We start from the raw sequence: 21283 nt of genomic DNA on the forward strand, positions 1-21283 counted from the left end.
TTTCATTTTCATTTGCCTCTAGGATTTACTAAATTCTCTTGCAATTTCTTCTTTGACCCACTTGTTGTTTAAGAGTGTGTTGTTGAGCCTCCATGTATTTGGGAATTTTCTGGCACTCCGCCTATTATTGATTTCCAACTTCATTCCTTTATGATCCGAGAAAGTGTTGTGTATGATTTCAATCTTTTTAAATTTGTTAAGACTTGCTTTGTGACCCAGCATATGGTCTATCTTTGAGAATGATCCATGAGCACTTGAGAAAAAGGTGTATCCTGCTGTTGTGGGATGTAATGTCCTATAAATGTCTGTTAAGTCAAGCTCATTTATAGTAATATTCAGATTCTCTATTTCTTTATTGATCCTCTGTCTAGATGAGAGCAGTGAACTGAAGTCTCCAACTATTATGGTATATGTGTCTATTTCCCTTTTCAGTGTTTGCAGCATATTCCTCACGTATTTTGGGGCATTCTGGTTCGGTGCATAAATATTTATGATTGTTATGTCTTCTTGTTTAATTGTTCCTTTTATTAGTATATAGTGTCCTTCTTTGTCTCTTTTAACTGTTTTACATTTGAAGTCTAGTTTGCTGGATATTAGTATAGCCACTCCTGCTCTTTTCTGGTTGTTATTTGCATGAAATATCTTTTCCCAACCTTTCACTTTCAACCTATATTTATCTTTGGGTCTAAGATGTGTTTCCTGTAGACAGCATATAGAAGGATCCTGTTTTTTAATCCATTCTGCCAGTCTATGTCTTTTGATTGGGGAATTCAGTCCATTAACATTTAGAGTTATTACTGTTTGGATAATATTTTCCTCTACCATTTTGCCTTTTGTATTATATATATCATATCTGACTTTCCTTCTTTCTACACTCTTCTCCATGCCTCTCTCTTCTGTCTTTTTGTATCTGACTCTAGTGCTCCCTTTAGTATTTCTTGCAGAGCTGGTCTCTGAGGTTGTTTTATGTGTAAAGGCTCTGTCAATCTCCTCCTCTCCAGTGTGCCACTTTATGTGCCTCTACCCTGCTGCCTACTTCCACTTTGAAAATGCTAGATAAGAAGTGGCAGAGATGAAAAAACCTGCAGGGTAAGAAGAGAGATCATAGGATGGAGGATACCCATGAAGTGGATATAACACAAATATAAAAGTCACTCAATTTTATGTTTCTGCTTTGAGTTTGTATGTGTTCAAATCTTCGTGTAAAAGTATGTTATGTTGAATATATTTTGAATATGAGTTTTGCTACAAAAATATTTAAGGCATCAGTTTCAACAGAGAAGCAGATATTATTGCTCATAAACAAATATTACAATCCTTTTTACTTCCTCTGACCACCAATGCTTCATTTAACATGTTGTAACAAACTTGAGTAGGAAAACTAAGTGAAGTCCCAATGGCTAGCATAGTAAACTACCCTAAAAGAATTATCAAGGGATAGAAAAGAACAATGTCCATCACCAACTGACATAAACAATTTTTTAATAACGTCTATAAGTTGTTTTAACCCACAAGTAGAACTTGGCTAAGGACCTGTGTCTGACAACTGAATGTTGGAATGTAAATACGATTAGCCTGCATGACATTCTGAATTAAAACTAGCCCTAATCATCAATCTTTAACACCCATAAAATAACAAATATTGTACTGTCAATAAAAAATATACAGAGAGTTTTTAAAACAAATATTTAACTAAAATATTTTAAATCAGCACTATTTAGTTTAAGAAAAGAGTATTTTTGAATGCTATTCATTCAAAGGTCTTTGAATTGCATCATAATTTTCCTTTTCTAATGGTATTTAAAAAGTCCCAGGCACTCCTATTTTACTGACCCCAAGTTTATCTGAGAACTTCCATTTGAATTTAATATTCTATAAAATTCTGATTTTGCATAAATAGAGGAATTTATCTAATTTAGCATATTTCTTATTCTGTAAAACAGCACAGGGAATTAAAATATCTTGAAAAGATACCCAAACAGCTCTTACTTAACACCACTTAAGGTCTTTTACTCTTTACTAAAGACGACTGTATAAGGTTCTTTTGTTCTAGGATATTCAATCCCTAAATTCCAAGGGCATAAAACAGTTACGTGACTCAATTATGGAGACTCCTTGGCATCTGCAAATTTAATATTCACAGTTTAACTATTTCCAAACAACCCCAAAGGTCCATAAACTGCAATTATTATTAATGGGGAGCATGTTTCAATCAAGTTTTCATAAAGATTCGTTGAGATAATATATGTAAAGCATCTGGCTTGAATATGAATTATATATAAAGTAAGGCCAATTAGTTAGTGAGTGACCCTAGCTAACTGTTTAATTTTCACTATCTCAGAGAGTGTTATTTGTGGAAACTCAAAGGTTCTATTGTTCCTTCATGAATAAAATTTAAATAAATGAATATCATTCACATAACCATGAGGTTTCAGTTCAGCCAAAAGTAACACCTACAATTCCACATAGGTAAATAAGTCCCTCTGACCTCTTTTTTAACCGACAGTCAGCAGTATAGTTTGCCCACATTTATAAGGTAAAACAATGTACCACATTACACCTCTGGTTTACTCTCATCCTCCAGCTAGGGCAGTGCTACTACCATTTCCCTCAAAATGGAGCATTAAAAGCTGCTGCAGTAGTGGCTAGAGGGAATTCCAATCACCACCACCATCAGCACGACTACTAGATAACAGAGTGAAAGACTGGAGGTGCCATCTCACTGTTCTCCACACCCAGGAACCCTGGTGGGCTCTTGCTACTGTTCCCAACCAGATACGGGGAGATAGAATCACCCAAAATTCATAGATACCACAAAATTGGATCACCATTCATATTCTCTCAGATCACACAGGACTTTCATATACTTACTATGTGTGTTGATATGATGCAGTTAATTGTTTACTTATTTGGAGATCCAAACAAATAAAAAAGTCTTTAGCAAAAAAGCTTTTTTCTGGAGTGCAAGGGTAGTCCAGTGGTCAAATTCGCACGTGCCATGCAGGAGGACCTGGATTCGATTCCCAGTCCATGCACTTCCCACTCCCCTCCCTGCCCCCCCCCCCCCCAAAAAAAAAGTGGTGCTGCAATAACAGGATAGTCACATGGAAAAAGAATGAAGTGTGACCCCCACCATTCAGCGTACATAAAAAAAAGCTTGTTTTTCTACCAAGTCAAAACTACTTTTATATTTAGAGTGGAAATTAATTATTTATGTGAGTTGAGAAAGAATTAACACATGCTAGGTTTTGCGAATAAAGCAATATAAAACTGCTTCACAAAATTACTATTACATTTTCACCAAAGCTATGTATATGTATACTAAATTGATTTATATTGTATTACACACTTAGTTACTCTTCCAGGGAAATGGGAATGGCTCTTTTCTAATACAAAAATTCCTAAAGTAGTAGTAAAGAAGAGTAACTATGAATTTTACCTCTAACCTTTGATCCAAAAGCATTAGTCTGTCTTTTTTCCCCTTAAAATTCATATGCTTTCTCCTCCCTATTCATAATGTTTTTAAGTACTCAACTTCTCAAAATTCATCAAAGAAGAAAGATACAAGAGCTGTCCTCTTCATCTATGATTATGTAAAACCTGATGATAGATTTCAAAATATCTTTTAGGCATCCAGAACTCTTTAACTTGTACTGATTTTAAAATGCATTAAATCTCTAAATTCATAAAATGCTGTTTCAACTAAGTGAGCAGGATATTTAAACTATTTCAAATGTTTATTTGAACTATTACAAAGAGATAAACAAAATGTTGACCCACAGAATTGCAGTTCATATGATTCAGTAAACCCTATTTCAAGGTCTAATGTTGATATTATTGCTATGGAAGGGAAGAGGTTTAATGAGTTAGCTCTTCTAGACATGTCAGATAAACTTTTATTCTGACCAAAAGATCCTGAGAAAATGAGAAAAAGATAATTAACCTAGCACCATAGCTAACATTGTGTTACAATTCTTCTTAATTACGTTCAATGTCAAGAATTTCAGGTTTCACACTAAGAGCTTCCTCATCTTACAGCTCCTATTATATGAATAGAAAGGAAAAAGAATAATTTTATATCTTAAGATACAAAAAGGAAAGATGATTCAATTTATAAATAGAATATTTAATATGTTTCATTTGAAACAAATCTATAAAACATTCAGCCTCAACCTTTTCAATCTGACACAAAAATGTAGAAGGAAATGCCTCTCCATTTCAACTAAATTTTAATACAGTAAACTGTCATTCATTGCTGGTGTGAATTTACTATGACATAACCCTACTTAATGCAAGTTGTAAATATCTTGCGAATTTACAAATGCATATTCTACAATTCTACTTTCAGCATTATTCCTGCACTTGTATATATGTAAAATGATAAATATATTAGGCTAACACAGCAGTAATAATTTTAATAACAAAAGATTGAAACAATCAAAATGTCCATTAATAAGGAAGTGAATAAAAATAATCATGTAGCTCCCCTGGTATATCCACTCAATGGAATACTATGGACCTACAAAAAACAGAATGAGGAAACTTCATACTAAACCTGGTTTATGGGTCTATCTTTCCACTCAAAAATTTTTAACTTTACAAAAATACATATAGGCAAATATTTAAGGTCTATTCAAAATTCAACATGTGACTATGATTTCTGATGACATGACTTGCTATCTCACTTAGTCACCCTGTTTCCTTAAATTTACATGATCTACTATCCCACTATTCTTCTCTAGGCAGTTACAAAACTTTTAAAAAATATGTCTACACTATCAGAGGAAACGTCAACCTTTATTTTCCTGCTTTCCTTTTATTTTTCTTCCTGGTCTTTTGCTTTAAATGTCCATAAAAACTCCACAATTCTAACCTTTTATTATTATTATTATTCTTTTCTTGGACTACCAGTAAAACATAAAGAATAGGAATCTAAACATTTAAATTCTTTTCTTGCTGTAAGTCTGGCCATGGTAATAACCTAGAAGCTCAAACACCTAGGTGCAGCCAACTCTGATGACATATTCTGCCCTCTCTGACAACTACTATTCTATTTCTTAGAGCGTAACTTGGAATGATGGAATTGTTAGTCTTTGGAAAACTGTATTCCAAAGTTGTAGCTTCCACCTAAACTAAACAGGATGTGCTCTATAAGATTTTTTTCTTCTTTAATGGCTGTTACAAATGAATAGCTTCCAATTTGATTTGATAAATACTCCCCACCTACTCTGGCTAGTCTTCCCTCGTGATATGGCACATGAATTGAGATGTTTTACAGTTCTTTTGCAATGGCCACAGAGGTAAACTGGAAGGAAGAGGAAAGGCTCAGAGGAAAGACTTCTAAGGATAGGTCAAACACCTAACGTTTCCAATTCAAAGTCCTCTACTAAAAACTGGGGGACAACAAAACAAGGGCCTCATGCAACTATCCTCTATCTCATTTGATGCAGAGTGAGGAGTAAGACGTGTTGAAAAGGATTAAAGCCTGATTGGACTGGCCTCCTCAACAATATGGCACTAATATAAGGTTAAGAAGAAAATAAACAACTTTTGGAGGAACACAAATACTTCCTCCACAAAAAAATATTAATTTATTTCCAAGAAAGCATACAGCCTGGCTAAAGGCTTTAAATTATATTTTCGTGAATTTATGTGTGAAATACAACAGAGATGATATACTTTTTTCAGTCTGGCATTTGATCAAAAATAAAACAACTCAATGATGTTTCGTAGACTTTAGTTATTGTTGTAAACCTAAATCCCAAGACTAAAAAAGAAAACCTTGTTAATCTGATACAAAAGAGATCAATGAAGATGAAATTTTCAAGAACTTGCATTCAAATATGCTAATTTAAATATAAACAAAGTATTTGGCTGGATGCCTTGTATTTGATAAAGTCATATTAAATGCTATTATGAATAAATAACATTTATATTAATAAGAAAAAGAAGAATCTGACTCCACTCGCTCACAGCAATGCTAAGTGGAAAGGTAAAACCATATTTAGCAGAAAAACAATACATCAAAGCATAAAATCTTTCACAGAGAACATAAAACTTCAAGGGAATTACATGAAACTTATTTCTGTAGTGGAGAAGCTAAGACTACCTATAATTATACCTACGAGTTGCTTCCAGTAGACCTCTTTTGTTGCTCAGATATGGCCTCTCTCTCTAAACCCAAAGCTACAAAGAAAACCATCACCCTGCTCACTACATGGGACGTGACATTCAGTCTCCCTGGCAATGTGGGGTATGACTCCTAGGGATGAGTCTGGCCCTGGCACCATGGGGTCAACAATGCCATCCTGACCAAAAGGGGGAAAAGAAGTATAACAAATAAGGTATCAGTGGCTGAGAGAGTTCAAATAGAGTTGAAAGGCTATTCTGGAAGCTACTCTTATGCAAGCTTCAGCTACATATTGCTAACTGTCATGGTTTGCCAAACCCTAACTAACATTATACCCATTAACCCTAAGGAATACCTACAGCTGTAACTGAGACTCTATAAAAGTTTTATGCACTAAGTTTACTTTCCTGAAACATAACTTTCAGAGGGTTCCTAGACTAGATAAACCCTGAAATTCCAGAGGGGCCAGCCTCTCCCAAGAATATCAACTAATTCCATTCCCCTATCCTATATTGTTGACACCCTTTCCAATATGAAAACTTTAGAATGGGCAGAGCCCAAAGATCTCTAGAGAGTGGGAGAAGAATCAGAAGAGGAGGACTTACAGCAGAGAAGACAGCAATTAACAAATGAGCACGACCGCTGACTCACTATATTGATTATTTCTTTTAGCCTCCAGTGCTTTGGGGAAGCTAGAAGGAAAAAACTTGAAACTGTGGAACAGCAACACACACCAAACTATGAAATATGTTCAGTAACTACTTGTTAAAATATACTTTGAAAATTATTTTTTCTCTTTTTTTGTATACATGCTATATATACAAAATACATATACAACATAATGTTATATTTCAGAATAAAAATCTTGCAGCTAAAAACAACAACCAAAAAAAAACCTTAAGGGAAATAAAATATACCCCTGTTGCAACAAACCCAACCAACGAAATTTTACTGCCTTTCTTTCTTCCAAACATCCATCATTTATATATTTATATTAAAAGAATACCTATGCAAAAAAAAAAAATACCTATTGCAATTGTCAGGTCTCTTCTGAGGGCAAATCCCACTAATCTCTGAGATTCTTTTGACATTATGACAGGAAAGCCATTGTAGCTGGTTTCATTAATCATGTTTTCTATATCATCCACTGTCATATTGTCCTGTGTCAGCACAGCTAAGGGAGGATCATTCCTTCGAGGTCTCATGACATCAGCAGCCAGGGTGGTATGTGTGAATTCTTCTTTTGCATCCAAGAAAGGGTATCCATTTAATCGGATATGTGCTTCATAAATGCCTTCCCTACCAAAGGCATCTCCAACCCATTTACTGGTCATTACTGCAGCCATAAGAGGGACAATATATTCCAGTCCTCCAGTAAGCTCAAAAACAATAACCACCAGGGAGACAGTCATCCTGGTCACACCACCTAAAAAAATAAGTAACAGTCAGAAAGTATAAGATCCTCCTCATTACACATTACTACAATTTTTACACTAGGCAGATGAACACAAAATTGTAACCAGAACCTCGTTAATGAAAAGCATCATCAAAACCTACTACCCCTCTTAGGACAATAATCACTACTTTTAATAAGGTCTAGAGAAACACCAATCTTTTCTTATAAATCACAGAGGGCTGTTAAAATAAACCATTTATTCCATATTAAGAAATCACAAGTGTTCAATTAAAATAAAATTTTGCCATTTTGACTTATTGCTATAGCAAATACATATCTTCATCTTTATGAAAGTTCGTTATTAATTCTTAAGGAATCTGATACAACGTACCAGAGCTATCTTGTTTGCTGTCAATTTACCAATTAAACTGACTAAGTAGTTACAATAATGCTTTAATAAATTTCTCTCTAAATTTTTTCAAGTGAGTCAAATATTTTGGTGTTATGTGATTTAAGGTAACAATGAGTAGCTATATCCCTACTCTCTGAAAACTCACCTATTCACTTACCCAAATATTCATCATTCTCAACTATTACATCTATATGATGCCTCCTTAATCCACATCTCTCCACTTACAGTTTCACTTGTACCACATCTCCAACTATGTATACAAGATCTTACTGTTGTGCATGTCTCAGGTGTGCCATTTCCTAACTGTAAAATGACTTTGAAACTGGGATGGCCAATGTCACAGGCAGCACCACACAGTTAAAACCAAACTCCTCTTCTTCCCCAAGAGTTCCCCAATCTATCTTCCAGACTCCAACACTGCTTACCACCTTCTTCCTGACAACCCAGGTAGTCATTCTTGGTTCATCCCTTCACCTTTATTCCAACATCTAATCTGTCCCTAGATTTCCTCTGCAAAATATCTGTAAGTTCCTTTCTCCAAATTCTCACTGTTTCCACCAGTCTAGCCCAGGTCTTCAAGACTTATTCTTTAATAGTATTTTATCTTACCTCCTTGACTTCTGGCCCCATTACCATCAATCCACTGTATAACTCATGCCCCCAGGCTAATCTCAATTTTTACTAAGTACTACTTTCCCCATGTTGCTCCTTTGCTTAAAAATCTACCAGAGCTCCCTAATAATACTGTTTTAAGCTTAAATTCTTCCTTTTTTATTTAAACTAAAACACAAAAGTCAGAAAGAATCTAATGTACAGTATCTACTACATGACAGCCATGTCCTAGGCAGACCATAAAAGATATTAATTACAACTTTTTAAAAAGCCAAGTATTTACTATACTATTAGGCACTCTGCTAACAGCTTTATATGCATTCTCTCTCATATAATCTTCAAAACAACCATCTGAAAACTATTATTTCCATTTTATAGATGAGGAAATTAAAAATCAAAGAAATTAAGGAACTTTCCTAAAGTCATAAAGCTAAAAATGAAAAATCCAGGACTCAAACATACATTTAGCCAAGTACAAATATAAATTATTCCTGGTATAAATCAGATTCACTGCTTTTCCATAAACTGGCCCCATGACACCAACCCAACTTTATTTCCCTAAAAGTACCCAAAACGTACTCTCTATTTCAATATAGTCAAGTTTCTTCATTGTCCCAGAGTACTGAAGTTATTCTCACTCCAATTACTTTGTCTTCATGTTGCTGTACTCTTTAACAATGTCCTCTCTTCTTTAAATTTTTCTATCTAAATCCTTTCAAAATAAATTTCATGTTCTACCCTTTCTGAATGATTTCAGTTCTCCCTTTCTCTGGGTTTCTTCATGTTTATATATTCTGCATACAATTTAGTACTGTACATATAATCTTATTATATATTGCTCACTATTGTTTTCTCTGTGTTGGTCTTGTCTCCCCAATTTGATTGTAGTTGAGGTTGGGCCCATGTTTTATACTTCTTTTTGTATCACTCACTGCACCTAGCACAGTGCTAAAAAGAAAGTAGATGCTTAATAAAATACTTGCTACTTCGGTGGTAATGATTCCGTCCATCATTTTCATTTGATATTATACTTTCTAAGATCAATAATTACTGTACATAATTGTGAATCACTTTCAGTTCACTGAGTAAAAATAACTTAAGAAAAAAACTATGATTAAATAAAATAACCAAAGTTTCACTGACATTTTAAATAGAAAGGGAAATAACTATTTTTACATCCAAGAAATATTAAGCATTTAATGCAGATATTCTGTTGTTCTTTTCACTAAATGACAATTATCTTTTCTCATTTTGCTATATATGCATCTTGGATGAAGGAAGGCTGTTAAACTTTTAATAAGGCAACCAACACACTAGTAACTGCAGAGACCAATGTAAGGCTATTCTGAAGATTTGCTATAATGCTAATTTTAGAAACCACGGTATATAGGCTGTTATAGGTAAGTCAAGATCCTTGACGATGAAAAACCAAAAATCTCCCTGGATAACGTTCAAGTGAAGCCTATGTTATACTGATATGCTTTCCGTCAAAAAGCATTACTTGATATTACAGATGCTAAGTACTATTAAAGTTTTACATTAAATTTTCTAAGATAGGTAAAATAGAAACTAATCATTCCTGGCTCATCCCTATATATTATATATTACATACTATATCCCTATATTCATTCCTATTAAAACATTCCCTCCCTCTATTCTGCACCCACCCCAGTCTATGCTGATTAAGCATGAGTATGATCTCAAACACTCTTTACTCATTTCGACTTGCAAACACCCATACACAAAGACATAGGTGCATTACCTAAGCATGCAGCAGCACCAACCATGGCATAGAGTCCGGGTGTGATGCAATCAGCCCCAACCTCACACCACTCCTTAAAGATAAACCAGTCGTGGTGATAATATGCAAGCTGTTCCACTGCAATCCCCACAATCCTTCCTGCAATTGCTCCAATGGCCATGCTGGGGATGAACAAGCCTGAAGGAACCTATAACAATAACAGAACTCTTAATGAGAAGGTGAGATTCTCTTACTTACACGCTTGAAATCTACATTCTGTAGATTCATTTCTAAGACTTTCAAAATTCTTCTCACATTTTATTTACATAGAAAAAACTAGTACAAATAATACTATATCAAAATCTTGTTATAATACCACCTTAGCAGTGCCAGGAATTCACTTACGAAGTGCCAAATCGTACTGACAACACCAAAGAGACAACCGCCCAAGAGTTACTTATCCTTCAGCTCAGGGGTTCCCAAAGGCCATTCCCTAACATAGTCCATGGTGAAATGAAAATAAATAAATAAATCCCCAAGAGGGACAATATGAAGCACTTCACTTTTCATACTGCCTATTAAGTTTCATGCATTGTCCTTCCTAGATATCTATCTTTTATAGAATGATAGAACCATTAGATGCTATTCCTTTTATGTGGAACAATATAAAGTGGACAATCTTATACCAGTCTCTCAGTACGTTTTTAGTGATATACATATGATATACATACACATAATGAAAAAAGGGAAAAATATTTATCAGTTAAATTTAATGATAATAAAAATATCTAAGAAGATAATTTAAAGACTTATTAAAAGAGTTATATTCTTTTGAATATATCTTAAAGAGATATCCAAATAGAAAAATGTTTCCACTCTCCCAAATCCTATTTTCTCCCTTTTCCCAGGGCTGAGTGTAATGTGGGACTTCATGAAGTCCAGATGATTGCCTTTGGCTTCCTGTAGCTGAACTAACAGTGAGAAAGTTAAGAATTATAGAAAACCAATTTAATGTAGAAAATGGAGCTATAAGAGCAGTTCATTAGTATTTGTCTTTAACTCAATCATCTAAATAAAGAGGTAAAACTTCAAGGCTTTTCTATGATTAATTCTTGATCCCCAGGGGACTCAACACAGAGGACAATACTAACACTACTCTTATAGCCAAATGATTTCTGAAGAGGGTGCCAAGTCCACTCACTGGGGACCAAACAGCTGCTTCAATAAATGGTGCTGTGAAAACTGGATATTCACATGAAAAGAAAGAAAGTGACCCCAATCTCATTCTTTATACAAAAATTAACTCAAAATGGACCAATAACCTGAATAAAAGAGCTAAAACTACATTAACACCTACAAGAAAACAAAGGGAAACATTTTCAGGATCTTGCATTAAGCAATGGATTCCTAGATCTTACACCAAAAGGATAAGCAACAAAAGAAAAATAGGTATAAATTGGATTTCACCAAAATTAAAAACTTTTGTGCATCACAAGAAACTATCAAGAAAGTAAAGACAACCTACATAATGGGAGAAGATATTTGAAACCATGTATCTGATAAGGGTTTAATATATAAAATATAGAGAGACCTTCTACAACTCAACAATAACAAAACCAAACAGCTCAATAACAGTTCCAAAAAAAAAAACAACCAACAATTAAAAAATAGGCAAAGGATTTTAATAGATTTTTCTTCAAAGAAGGTATATAAACAGCCAATAAGCACATGAAAAAAATAATCAACATCATTAGCCATCAGGGAAATGCAAATCAAAACAATGAGATAACCACTTCACTCACTAGAATAGCTATTAAAAAACTGGAAAATAATAAGTATTGGCAAAGATATGGAGAAATAGGTACATTCATTTCTTACTGGTGGGAATGTAAAATGGTGAAGACACTGTGGAAGAGTTTGGTGGTTCCTGAAAAAGTTAAAAATACAACTACCATATCACCTAGCAGTCCCACTTCTGGATATATGTCCCAAAGTACTGAAAGCAGGGACTCAAACAGATATTTTCACATTTATGTTCACAGCATCATTAGTCACAAAGCTAAAAAGTAGAAGCAGCCCAAATGTCTATCAACAGATTAATGGATAAACAAAATATGGCGTTTACACACAATGGAACATTATTTGGCTGTAAAAAGGAATGAAGTTCTGATAGATGCTACAAAATGAAGATCTCATATGTTAAGTAAAATTAGACAAACACAAAAGGACAAATATTTTATGATCTCACCAATATGAAATAAAGAGAATAAGCAAATGTCATAGGAAAGATAGAAGATTACAGGTTCCCAAGGGGCTGGGGGGAAAGGAAAGGGGGAGTAATTGCTTAATAGGTAGAATTGCCATTTAAGGTGATGAAAAGCCTGAGATATTGGATGCTGGTGATGGTAGCACAATATTGTGATTGCAATTAATGCCACTGAAATGTATGCTTGAAAACGAGAAATGCTGAGTTATATATATGTTACTACAATAAAAAGTTAAAAGAAAAATTAGATGTTCCATGTTAAAAAGAAAACAAATAAGGATAAATTTAATATGAGTGCAAGACATACACTGACAACTACAAAGCTTTATTGAAATAAATAAATGGAAAGACATCCTGTGTCCAAAGATAACTTAAATATCACCTCAATTAGCACGTACCTTGATACCAAAAGTGAATACTGTCATTATGATTTTAAATATGAGGGCTAAGCACAGTTGCCATATAGCTGAATATACTCCAATGCCTGCTGGACGATCAGGAATATCATCGACAATTTTACTGGCATTCATGTCATTTCTGTAGTCACAAAGAGAAGAGGATTCCAGAGGACCACAGTCTGTGAAAAGCTCTTTGATCAGTTCACTGGTGTTGAGCCTAGTGTACGGATTGGGAAAGGCTATCACAGCAGTAATGGCTGCAACAATAATGACTTCGAGAACTGGATACTTTCCAAATTTGGTGGATTTGCGTCGACGACACCAGGCAATATTTGCCCTAATGAAAAAGGCTCCCCAAAGCCCTCCAAATACCCCTAGTAGAATAAAAGGAAACAGTTCAAAAAGGTACCATGGTGTATGATATTCCACATAAAAAAGGACCAGGCGGCTGTTTCCAAATGGATTGATCGATCTCAAAACAAATGCAGCCACTAAAGCAGCAAAAAATGATCTCCATAATGTTTTGAGAGGAAAATAATAGCTAACCTAAAAAAGAAAAGGAAAATTCAAAATTAAAGCTATGATTTTTTTATGATGTTTCTTATATGATGTGAGGTAAATATCATAGCTCTTCAACAGTAAATCTTGATGCAGATAAAATACACATATTCTGTACTAAGCATATTACCGTACTACGAAAAATAATTGATGTTTTATTACCTTTGGCTATCATTTTGCTACAAATTCATAATTATCAACTGATCATAAATGTCTAGTCATTATTTAAAATACCCAGCATTGGTTTATTTTGATAACGAGCTTCATTCCAGTTCTATCATGGTACTTAATAAATGAACCAACCTCTGATAGCTTATAAAGAGGCATTTAATTTGTCTCAACTACTTAAAAAAAAAGAAGAAAAGGATACAGACAACTAGGAGAAAAAAAAGCAAATTTAAATAAAATTCTTTCTCTGCACTGGTGTAAAAAGGAAAAGGTTTTAAGCATTTGTGAGAAAATAAAAACAAAATATTCCACTGGAGTAACTAAAACCATTAACTCAAACATCAGTAACTATCAGAAATAATTATACAAAAAGAATTTAAAGGACAATTTTAGAAATGATTAAATATTTAACATAAAACACAAGCTATAATATAAACAATGGATATTGTTTTAAATAATCCCTACTAAGTTCAGATTTATATCTACTTACTTTTAAATAGATCAACAAAATACAATTAAATTTTAAATAATCACTGATTATTTATGCATGAATAATAGAGCTAAAAACATTTTTCTCAGTGTAAATAACTTGTACAGTACATTATTTTTTATGTAAGAACAAGTGAAAAACATGAATAATAGCTTATATTTGTATATGAAACTAGAAGGAGTCATAAAGAACCAATAAGTGTTTTTTGGCAGGGAAGAAAGCGGGGATAAGCTCAAAAATGGGAGGGAAAGCATGTGACTATTAATAATTTAAAACATAAAATTAATATTTTTAAAGCAGGAATATGAACAACTTTATGAAAATAAATTTGAAAATTCAAAAAAACCAAGTCTGTACCTATTATAACCAGCTGTAAAACTGAAGAGTGTGCCAAAATGTATTTATAACAGTAATACATATAATTTTCATTGCTGTTTTTTACCTACCTCCTCCAGGCTAAAAAGAACTCCTCCAATTGGTGCACCAAAAGCTACAGAAACACCTGCAGCTGAGGCAGCTGATAGCACCTAGAAAGAGAATTGTGACATTTCACAGTTTTTGATAAATTAAAATGCATCAAATAAAAATTCAGATTATCTGAATGTTCCAAATGTCTCTTCTGACTTTAACTCCCATGTCTGCCTCCTCTCTAAGTAAAAGATAAGTATTCACAGCTCCTAAAAGGAACTCTTTATCTTCTCTAATTGAAAGATCAGTCATGAGCTGAGACTCAGCATTAAAGGGATTGAGAAAACCCCTAGAATGAGCTGAGACTCAGCATCAAGGGATTGAGAAAACCTTCTCAATTAAAAGGGGGAAGAGTGAAATGAGACAAAATAAAGTGTCAATGGCTGAGAGAGAGATTCCAAAAAGAGTCAAGAGGTTATCCTGGAGGTTATTTCTTACTCATTAAATAGATATCACCTTGTTAGTCAAGATGTAATGGAGAGGCTGAAGAGAACTGCCTGAAAATGTGAAGCTGTATTCCAGTAGCCATGTTTTTGGAAGATGATTGTATAATGATATAGCTTTCACAATGTGACTGTGTGATTGTGAAAACCTTGTGTCTGGTGCTCCTTTTATCTACCTTATCAACAGATGAGTAAAACATAGGGAATAAAAATGAATAATAGGGGGAACAAATGTTAAAATAATTTAGTTTGAAATGCTCGTGATCAATGAAAGGGAGGGGTAAGGGGTATGGTATATATGAATTTTTTCTGTTTTCTTTTTATTTTATTTTCTGAATAGATGCAAATGTTCTAAGAAATGATCATGATGATGAATATGCAACTATGTGATGATATTGTGAATTAATGATTATATATGTAGAACAGAATGATCAAAAGTTAAGAATGTTTGCGTTTGGTGTATTTTGGTATTTAAAAAAAATTTTTTTAATTAATAAAAAAAGTGAAAAAAAAACAAAAAACAAACAAACAAAAAAGAACATTCATACACTGCTTAGACATCAGTCAAAAACATCAATGCCATGTATACCAATGTGAAAAAGATGTAAAAAAAGGAGGCAATGCATACAGAAAACTTTCAGTATGTTTTGTTTGTATAGGCAAGAAGAGAAGAGTAAGTAGTAACTAGGGTTTGTCAGGAAGAATTTTTTATCTTTTAATAGGATATAACTTTCACATTTTAGAGTTAAATTCCTCATCAATAATAATTACTTTATTTCAAATCCTAGCAAGATATCAAGGGAACTTAAAACCTATTGAGTTTCCCTGTTTTCACCACCTTTATAGCCCTCTGGAAATACTGTAAATATGGAGAGCTTCCATCTGAAAAGACAAAATATGGCTACCAATTAAAGTAGAGTCTCACCAAGCAGAACCCCTACTATAAAGTTAAAGGGAGAGAAAAATCTATAAACACCCTTCTAGGTCCTTCTCTACAGTTGGAGACTGTCACTTAGGTCACCGCCCATCAATGTGAAGTCAACTACACATGTAATTTCACTAAGTATTTATTTGTAATTATTTTTCTACGAATCTTTATTCCTTTCACTACTTTCCCACAAAAAAACGATATTTAAAGCTACCCAAAGCATTTCCTCAAATGGTCAATTTTTACATTTCTGGAAGAGAAACTAGAAAAAAATCAAAACAGATTGTTAGTGGTTAAGGGCACGGATTTCAGAGTAGGCCACTTGCATTGAAATTCTGGTTTTGCCACTTACTAGCTTTGCGACTCTGGGCAAGTACCTTAATTTCTCTTGCTCAGTTTCCTCTTCTCTAAAATGCAGATGTGATAATATTACCTAGTTCATAAGGATTAATTAAGTAAATATATAAATTATTTAAAACAGTGCCTGAAGCCCAGTAAGCACTTTTGGTAAATTAAAAATAAAAATATATTTTTAATTAAATTGTACTTGGATTTAGAATGCAGAGCCTCCTCATTTGGAGAAGAGGCAGCAAATATAACTTCCTATTTTGTTTTTCTTTCACTAATAGAATTGTAGACACACATTTGCTTAACTGAATTCCCTTGTTATGAGCAAATAAGCTAGTAACCTCCCCCACAAACACAGATATACCTACAAGTCATACACACATTTTAATCTGTTTTATAACTATCTAAGAATCAATCAATTAAAAAGTATCAATGTACAATAGAAAGTACAGGAATAGAACTGGGGAGACAAATGCTATAGTTCTCACTTAGCTACTAACTTTCAACACTATAGCATGATTTAGAGTTTTACTGTGACACACACACAAAATCATAGAAGTAGTTGTGGCAGAAGTAGTATAGTAGTAGTTAAGAGCATAGATTTTGGAGTCAAAGTAAAATGAGTGCTAAAACACACTCTGACACTAACTAGCTTTGTATTTTTGGCCAAGTTGGTTAACCTCTTTTAGATCTTAGTTTCCTGATCTATAAATGAAGATAGAGCCAAGTTAACAGAATTATTGTGAAATTAAAGTGCAGGTAAAGTACTTAGCACAGTAACAGATACCAAGTAGGTAATTAATAATGTTAGCTAATTTTGTTATATAGCATAGTTTTAGAATCACAATTTTCATTCAGAGATGGGGCTATCATCTGAAATGTTCTGTTTTCAGAATATCTACTGCCAATGCAAACATAATATTTTAATGTTAACATTAAAATAATCAAAAATTAATTTAAAAAAATTATTTCAATTGAAGCATTAAATAATTTTATAAAATCTACATTTTTCACTATATCACACAGTAAAAAACAGGATGAAATATCCTGTGCTGGGATCAAAGATCCTTTGAGTTCTCAATATTAAGTGATTAAAAAACAAACAAACATCTATCCCTTAAAAACGCAAAGATCTCTGTACCATCTAGGGCTTCTGATTCAAATCAGAAAAATAGGAAGAGGTAAGTTTTGAGTCCCTAAAGTCTAGAGCTAATACAGAAGCTCTCAAAAGCCCACTTTTTTCTAGAAAATGCCTAGGACAATCCAGAAACATTCGGGGAATTCTATAATCTATAAAGTTTAAAAGTTCCCTAGAAGATTTTAGACTAACCTAAAAAAAAATGGCAAAGGAAACTGCCCTAAACAGCTGAAGAAAGACAATTCCCTGTGTCCCCTTAATGTGAATCTCTGCTTTAAATCTCAGAATTGGTGCTGGATAGCTCTCTGCAGATCATGCACCAGTTCTGCCATTAGATTCTGTTTCCAGGACAAAAATACAACTATTGCATTTTCCAACCCTGGAAAAATACTGACACTGAGAAATAACAGTAAAAACAATGTCATTTGGAAACCACCTCAGAGTGGGAAAGATATAAAACAAAGTGAAAACAAATGGAAAAGTCCTTTGTGAAATTCAACTGGAACCCACTGGATACCAGGTAGACTACTTAAAGTTTCTATAAGAGGAACTGCCCAGCACTGAGGAGAGGTTCTAGAAAGATCTTAGAGATTATTCAAAAGGAAAAAGTAGCATAAATTAATCTCAAATAAAAGCTTTAATCTGAATACAGAATTTACCCAAAACAGTAAGCAGTAAAATGTGACCCCTAAAATGGGAAATTCTTCACAGACTCTCTGTATGACAGAATTTAATCTCTCTCTCTCTCTTTTTTTTAATCAAATGAACTATAAAATACACTTACCTCTCTTTTCTTAGCTTCATTTGTGCTATACTTTGGAAAGAGGTAGGAAAATATATTTCCACAGCAACAGGCGACATGCACTAGGGGACCTTCTTTTCCTAAACTCAAACCTGATGCCACAGCTAGTACCAATGTGATGGTTTTAATCATTAAAGTCCATTTTCCCAGGTAACCTCTGATGATGAATCCACTCAAAATAGTTTTAATCTACAAAGGAAAGAGGAAGTTAGCTTAATTTCCTTTAAAACACACGATAACTTAAATTATTACTTTCCTGGCTTTACTCAGAAAAATATCCTACAACTCTTGGACTATGGAAAATTCGACATTTTTCAAAAGCTATAACTATTATGCTGCATATAATAACTCTTATATTATAATTCTCAACCCAAGCAAGGATAGAAGACAATATTAGATTATGAAAAAGATTAAAATACAGAGCAATCTTAAGCTGAATATAGACAGTAATTACAAGGATTAAAATGTAACCAAGAAAAGGCAACTTTTAACATTCTGTCATAGAAATAAACATAGTATATTTAGATACATTCTGGACATTTTGTGTCAGCAATAAACATATGATTATGCATTCTCATAGTACTGTAATTATGTGCAATGTTTTTTTACATAGGAAGATGTATCAGCTGCTAAATACTGCAATACTTATTACTCTCAAAAATATTCTTAATTAAAACTTTAAAAATCATTAAATTTGTATTTTTAAAGTAATGCATCAAAAAAAGCCACTAACTTCTTTTAGTAATACAAAAAAAGGAAAAAAGAGAGAATGAGTGCCTATCAAGTTTAAACCTAAGCATAATCACCTTTAAAGTACTATTTATAATGAAAAAAACTGAAGTTTATCCTATTATTCACTGGGACCAAATGTTTAAAGTATAAAAGACTATAAAAACTTCAAAAATTATTAACTTATTTATTCAAAAGATGGATGAAAAGAGAAGGAATGCATCAAAATCAGGTTCATCCCAGCAAAACATCAACTAATCCATTAAAGAGCATAAGATATTTTTCCAGGCTTTTGGTGTTAAACCAAACTATCTTTTAACCATGAGTGAAATTAGTTGTGAGGATGAAAATTATCAAAACCACCACAGTTTATGATGAAATGACCATGCAGAAGAATTTTTTTCAATAATGTGTACAATCAACTTGTGTTTTTATAAATTTTCTTTTTCCTATTACAAGCAAACCACTTTCCTGGGGGAAAAAAAGTTTTTAACCCTAACAGCATGAAGATAAGCATCACAACAATTATTAAATGTTTAATGATGTTAAATAATACACAGCTTACCTCTGGAATTCCAGAGCCACAGGCATATGGAGCAAATACCTTTACCAAGGAAACTGCAAGAAAGGCAAAACTCAAGGCCCAGAAAATGTACATTATGTAGTTCATGATATAAGAACCAGGACCCTAAAAGGCAAATAATTCAGCAGTATAAATATACGATACAGTGTACCTCTACTACAAGTGTCAAGTCCTTGCAAATAAAAAAGAGTGAAATCTGTAAAAGGATCTTAATTTATTTCCACAATTTAAAAAGCTTTTAATAAATTAAATATATAAGTAGAGTCCAATACACATTCCTCTACCATACCAAGGAGCCTTAATTTTACTTAATGCTTTTCTTGCTTTTCTCTGATCCCTAAAGTCTTACTGCCAGGGCCTCTCAGCTGAACTTCAACCTTTGCCTTCCCACAAACCACTTTTCAGAAAACAGTTGGTGGAGGCAAAATTGCATTGCCAAAGAATTCAGATTTCATTCTGCTGCAATTCTCCTGAAAATCATTAAAGGCAATTCAAACAGGCCAGGTGAGAACTGACATCTTACCGGCAGATACATTCTTTTTAATTCTTAAGTTCAGCTATAACAAAAATTTTAAAACATATCTATATATGATCATGTAACAATAAAAATTACCTAAGCTCTAAAATATTATTTTACAAAACATCAGGAATAGTAAAATAATCATTCAAATTTTTTAATGCCACAAAGAAAAATATATGAATTTCTTCAAGATATCTTCACTTCGAAGAGTTATTTGTTCTACTAAATTTTCTGATAATTCCAACTGTCTTTTAATAGTCTGAACACTGTTGGTAATGTAATATGTTAAGCAGTTTTAGTTATTTACCTTCATATTAACTTTTTATGGCTACGAAGATTCTATTTGCAATGACTTTCACTTCTTTTTTTATCACAACTCTTGATAAGAAACATATTTTAAATCATAACCCATACAACTGTATATACCTATGCAGTCAACTAATGCAAAAGCTTCTTGAAACAACACTTACTTTCTTGCAGCAATGCATTCTTATATTTTCCATCCTATTCTATTACATTTTTTTTCCTTCAGTGCGAGTTGGAACCAGCTAAATTGATTTCATGACCAACAGGTCTTGTTTGGGGAAAAAAAAAATTACTGCAGTATAATATGTGGTTGATTCTATAATTAAATTAACTGGAAACTCATTTTGCTTTATCAATTATCAATTCATCTTGAGACGAAGCAACTTACCTCTGCTTGACCTATGATTAATTCTGCCCATGTTTTCCACTGTGGACACTTATCCCTCTCTTCAAATGTTGTCTCATTGGAACCCCAACAACACTGTTCATGATTGTACCACAATGCACTAAGGCAAATGCCCTCCTTTAGGTCAGTCATCCAATCGGCAGCAATATCTATTAATCCAGCCAATGCGCCTATAAAAACATATTAATGATAGTAAAAAAAAAAGCCTATTTTTTTTTGGCAACTGTTGACAACTATCAAGTTACAGGTTTACAGAAAGGACAGGACTCCCTATAAATAAAGGGTCATAATGGGTGATAAGAATTAAAGATTTTCAAAGTTTTAGTTATAAGCAAGTTTATATTATATTACAAACAACTGTAAATAATGATTCTTTAAAATAAAACTGCTATTCGTGGTTTGAAATTAAAACCAGTCACATCATTCCCAAAGAAGGTGTTT

The 21283-nt window shown here is 33.2% G+C and overlaps 1 protein-coding gene across 9 annotated transcripts in view; it reads right to left on the reverse strand.

The window, feature by feature from the left end:
- CLCN3 (chloride voltage-gated channel 3) overlaps positions 1 to 21283 on the reverse strand; it is a 165443-nt gene that overhangs the window by 12813 nt on the left and 131347 nt on the right. For all 9 annotated transcript variants that reach the window (XM_077144578.1, XM_077144577.1, XM_077144573.1 and 6 more), the window contains 7 exons: positions 20825 to 21012; positions 19593 to 19715; positions 18281 to 18487; positions 14618 to 14698; positions 12956 to 13501; positions 10313 to 10499; positions 7158 to 7556 (listed from right to left, as the gene is read on the reverse strand). In XM_077144578.1, the coding sequence (XP_077000693.1) occupies positions 7158 to 7556; positions 10313 to 10499; positions 12956 to 13501; positions 14618 to 14698; positions 18281 to 18487; positions 19593 to 19715; positions 20825 to 21012 (1731 nt within the window). The remainder of the gene's footprint in view (positions 1 to 7157; positions 7557 to 10312; positions 10500 to 12955; positions 13502 to 14617; positions 14699 to 18280; positions 18488 to 19592; positions 19716 to 20824; positions 21013 to 21283) is intronic.

Source organism: Tamandua tetradactyla, chromosome 26 (assembly GCF_023851605.1).
Source record: "Tamandua tetradactyla isolate mTamTet1 chromosome 26, mTamTet1.pri, whole genome shotgun sequence".
Lineage (NCBI taxonomy): Eukaryota > Metazoa > Chordata > Mammalia > Pilosa > Myrmecophagidae > Tamandua > Tamandua tetradactyla.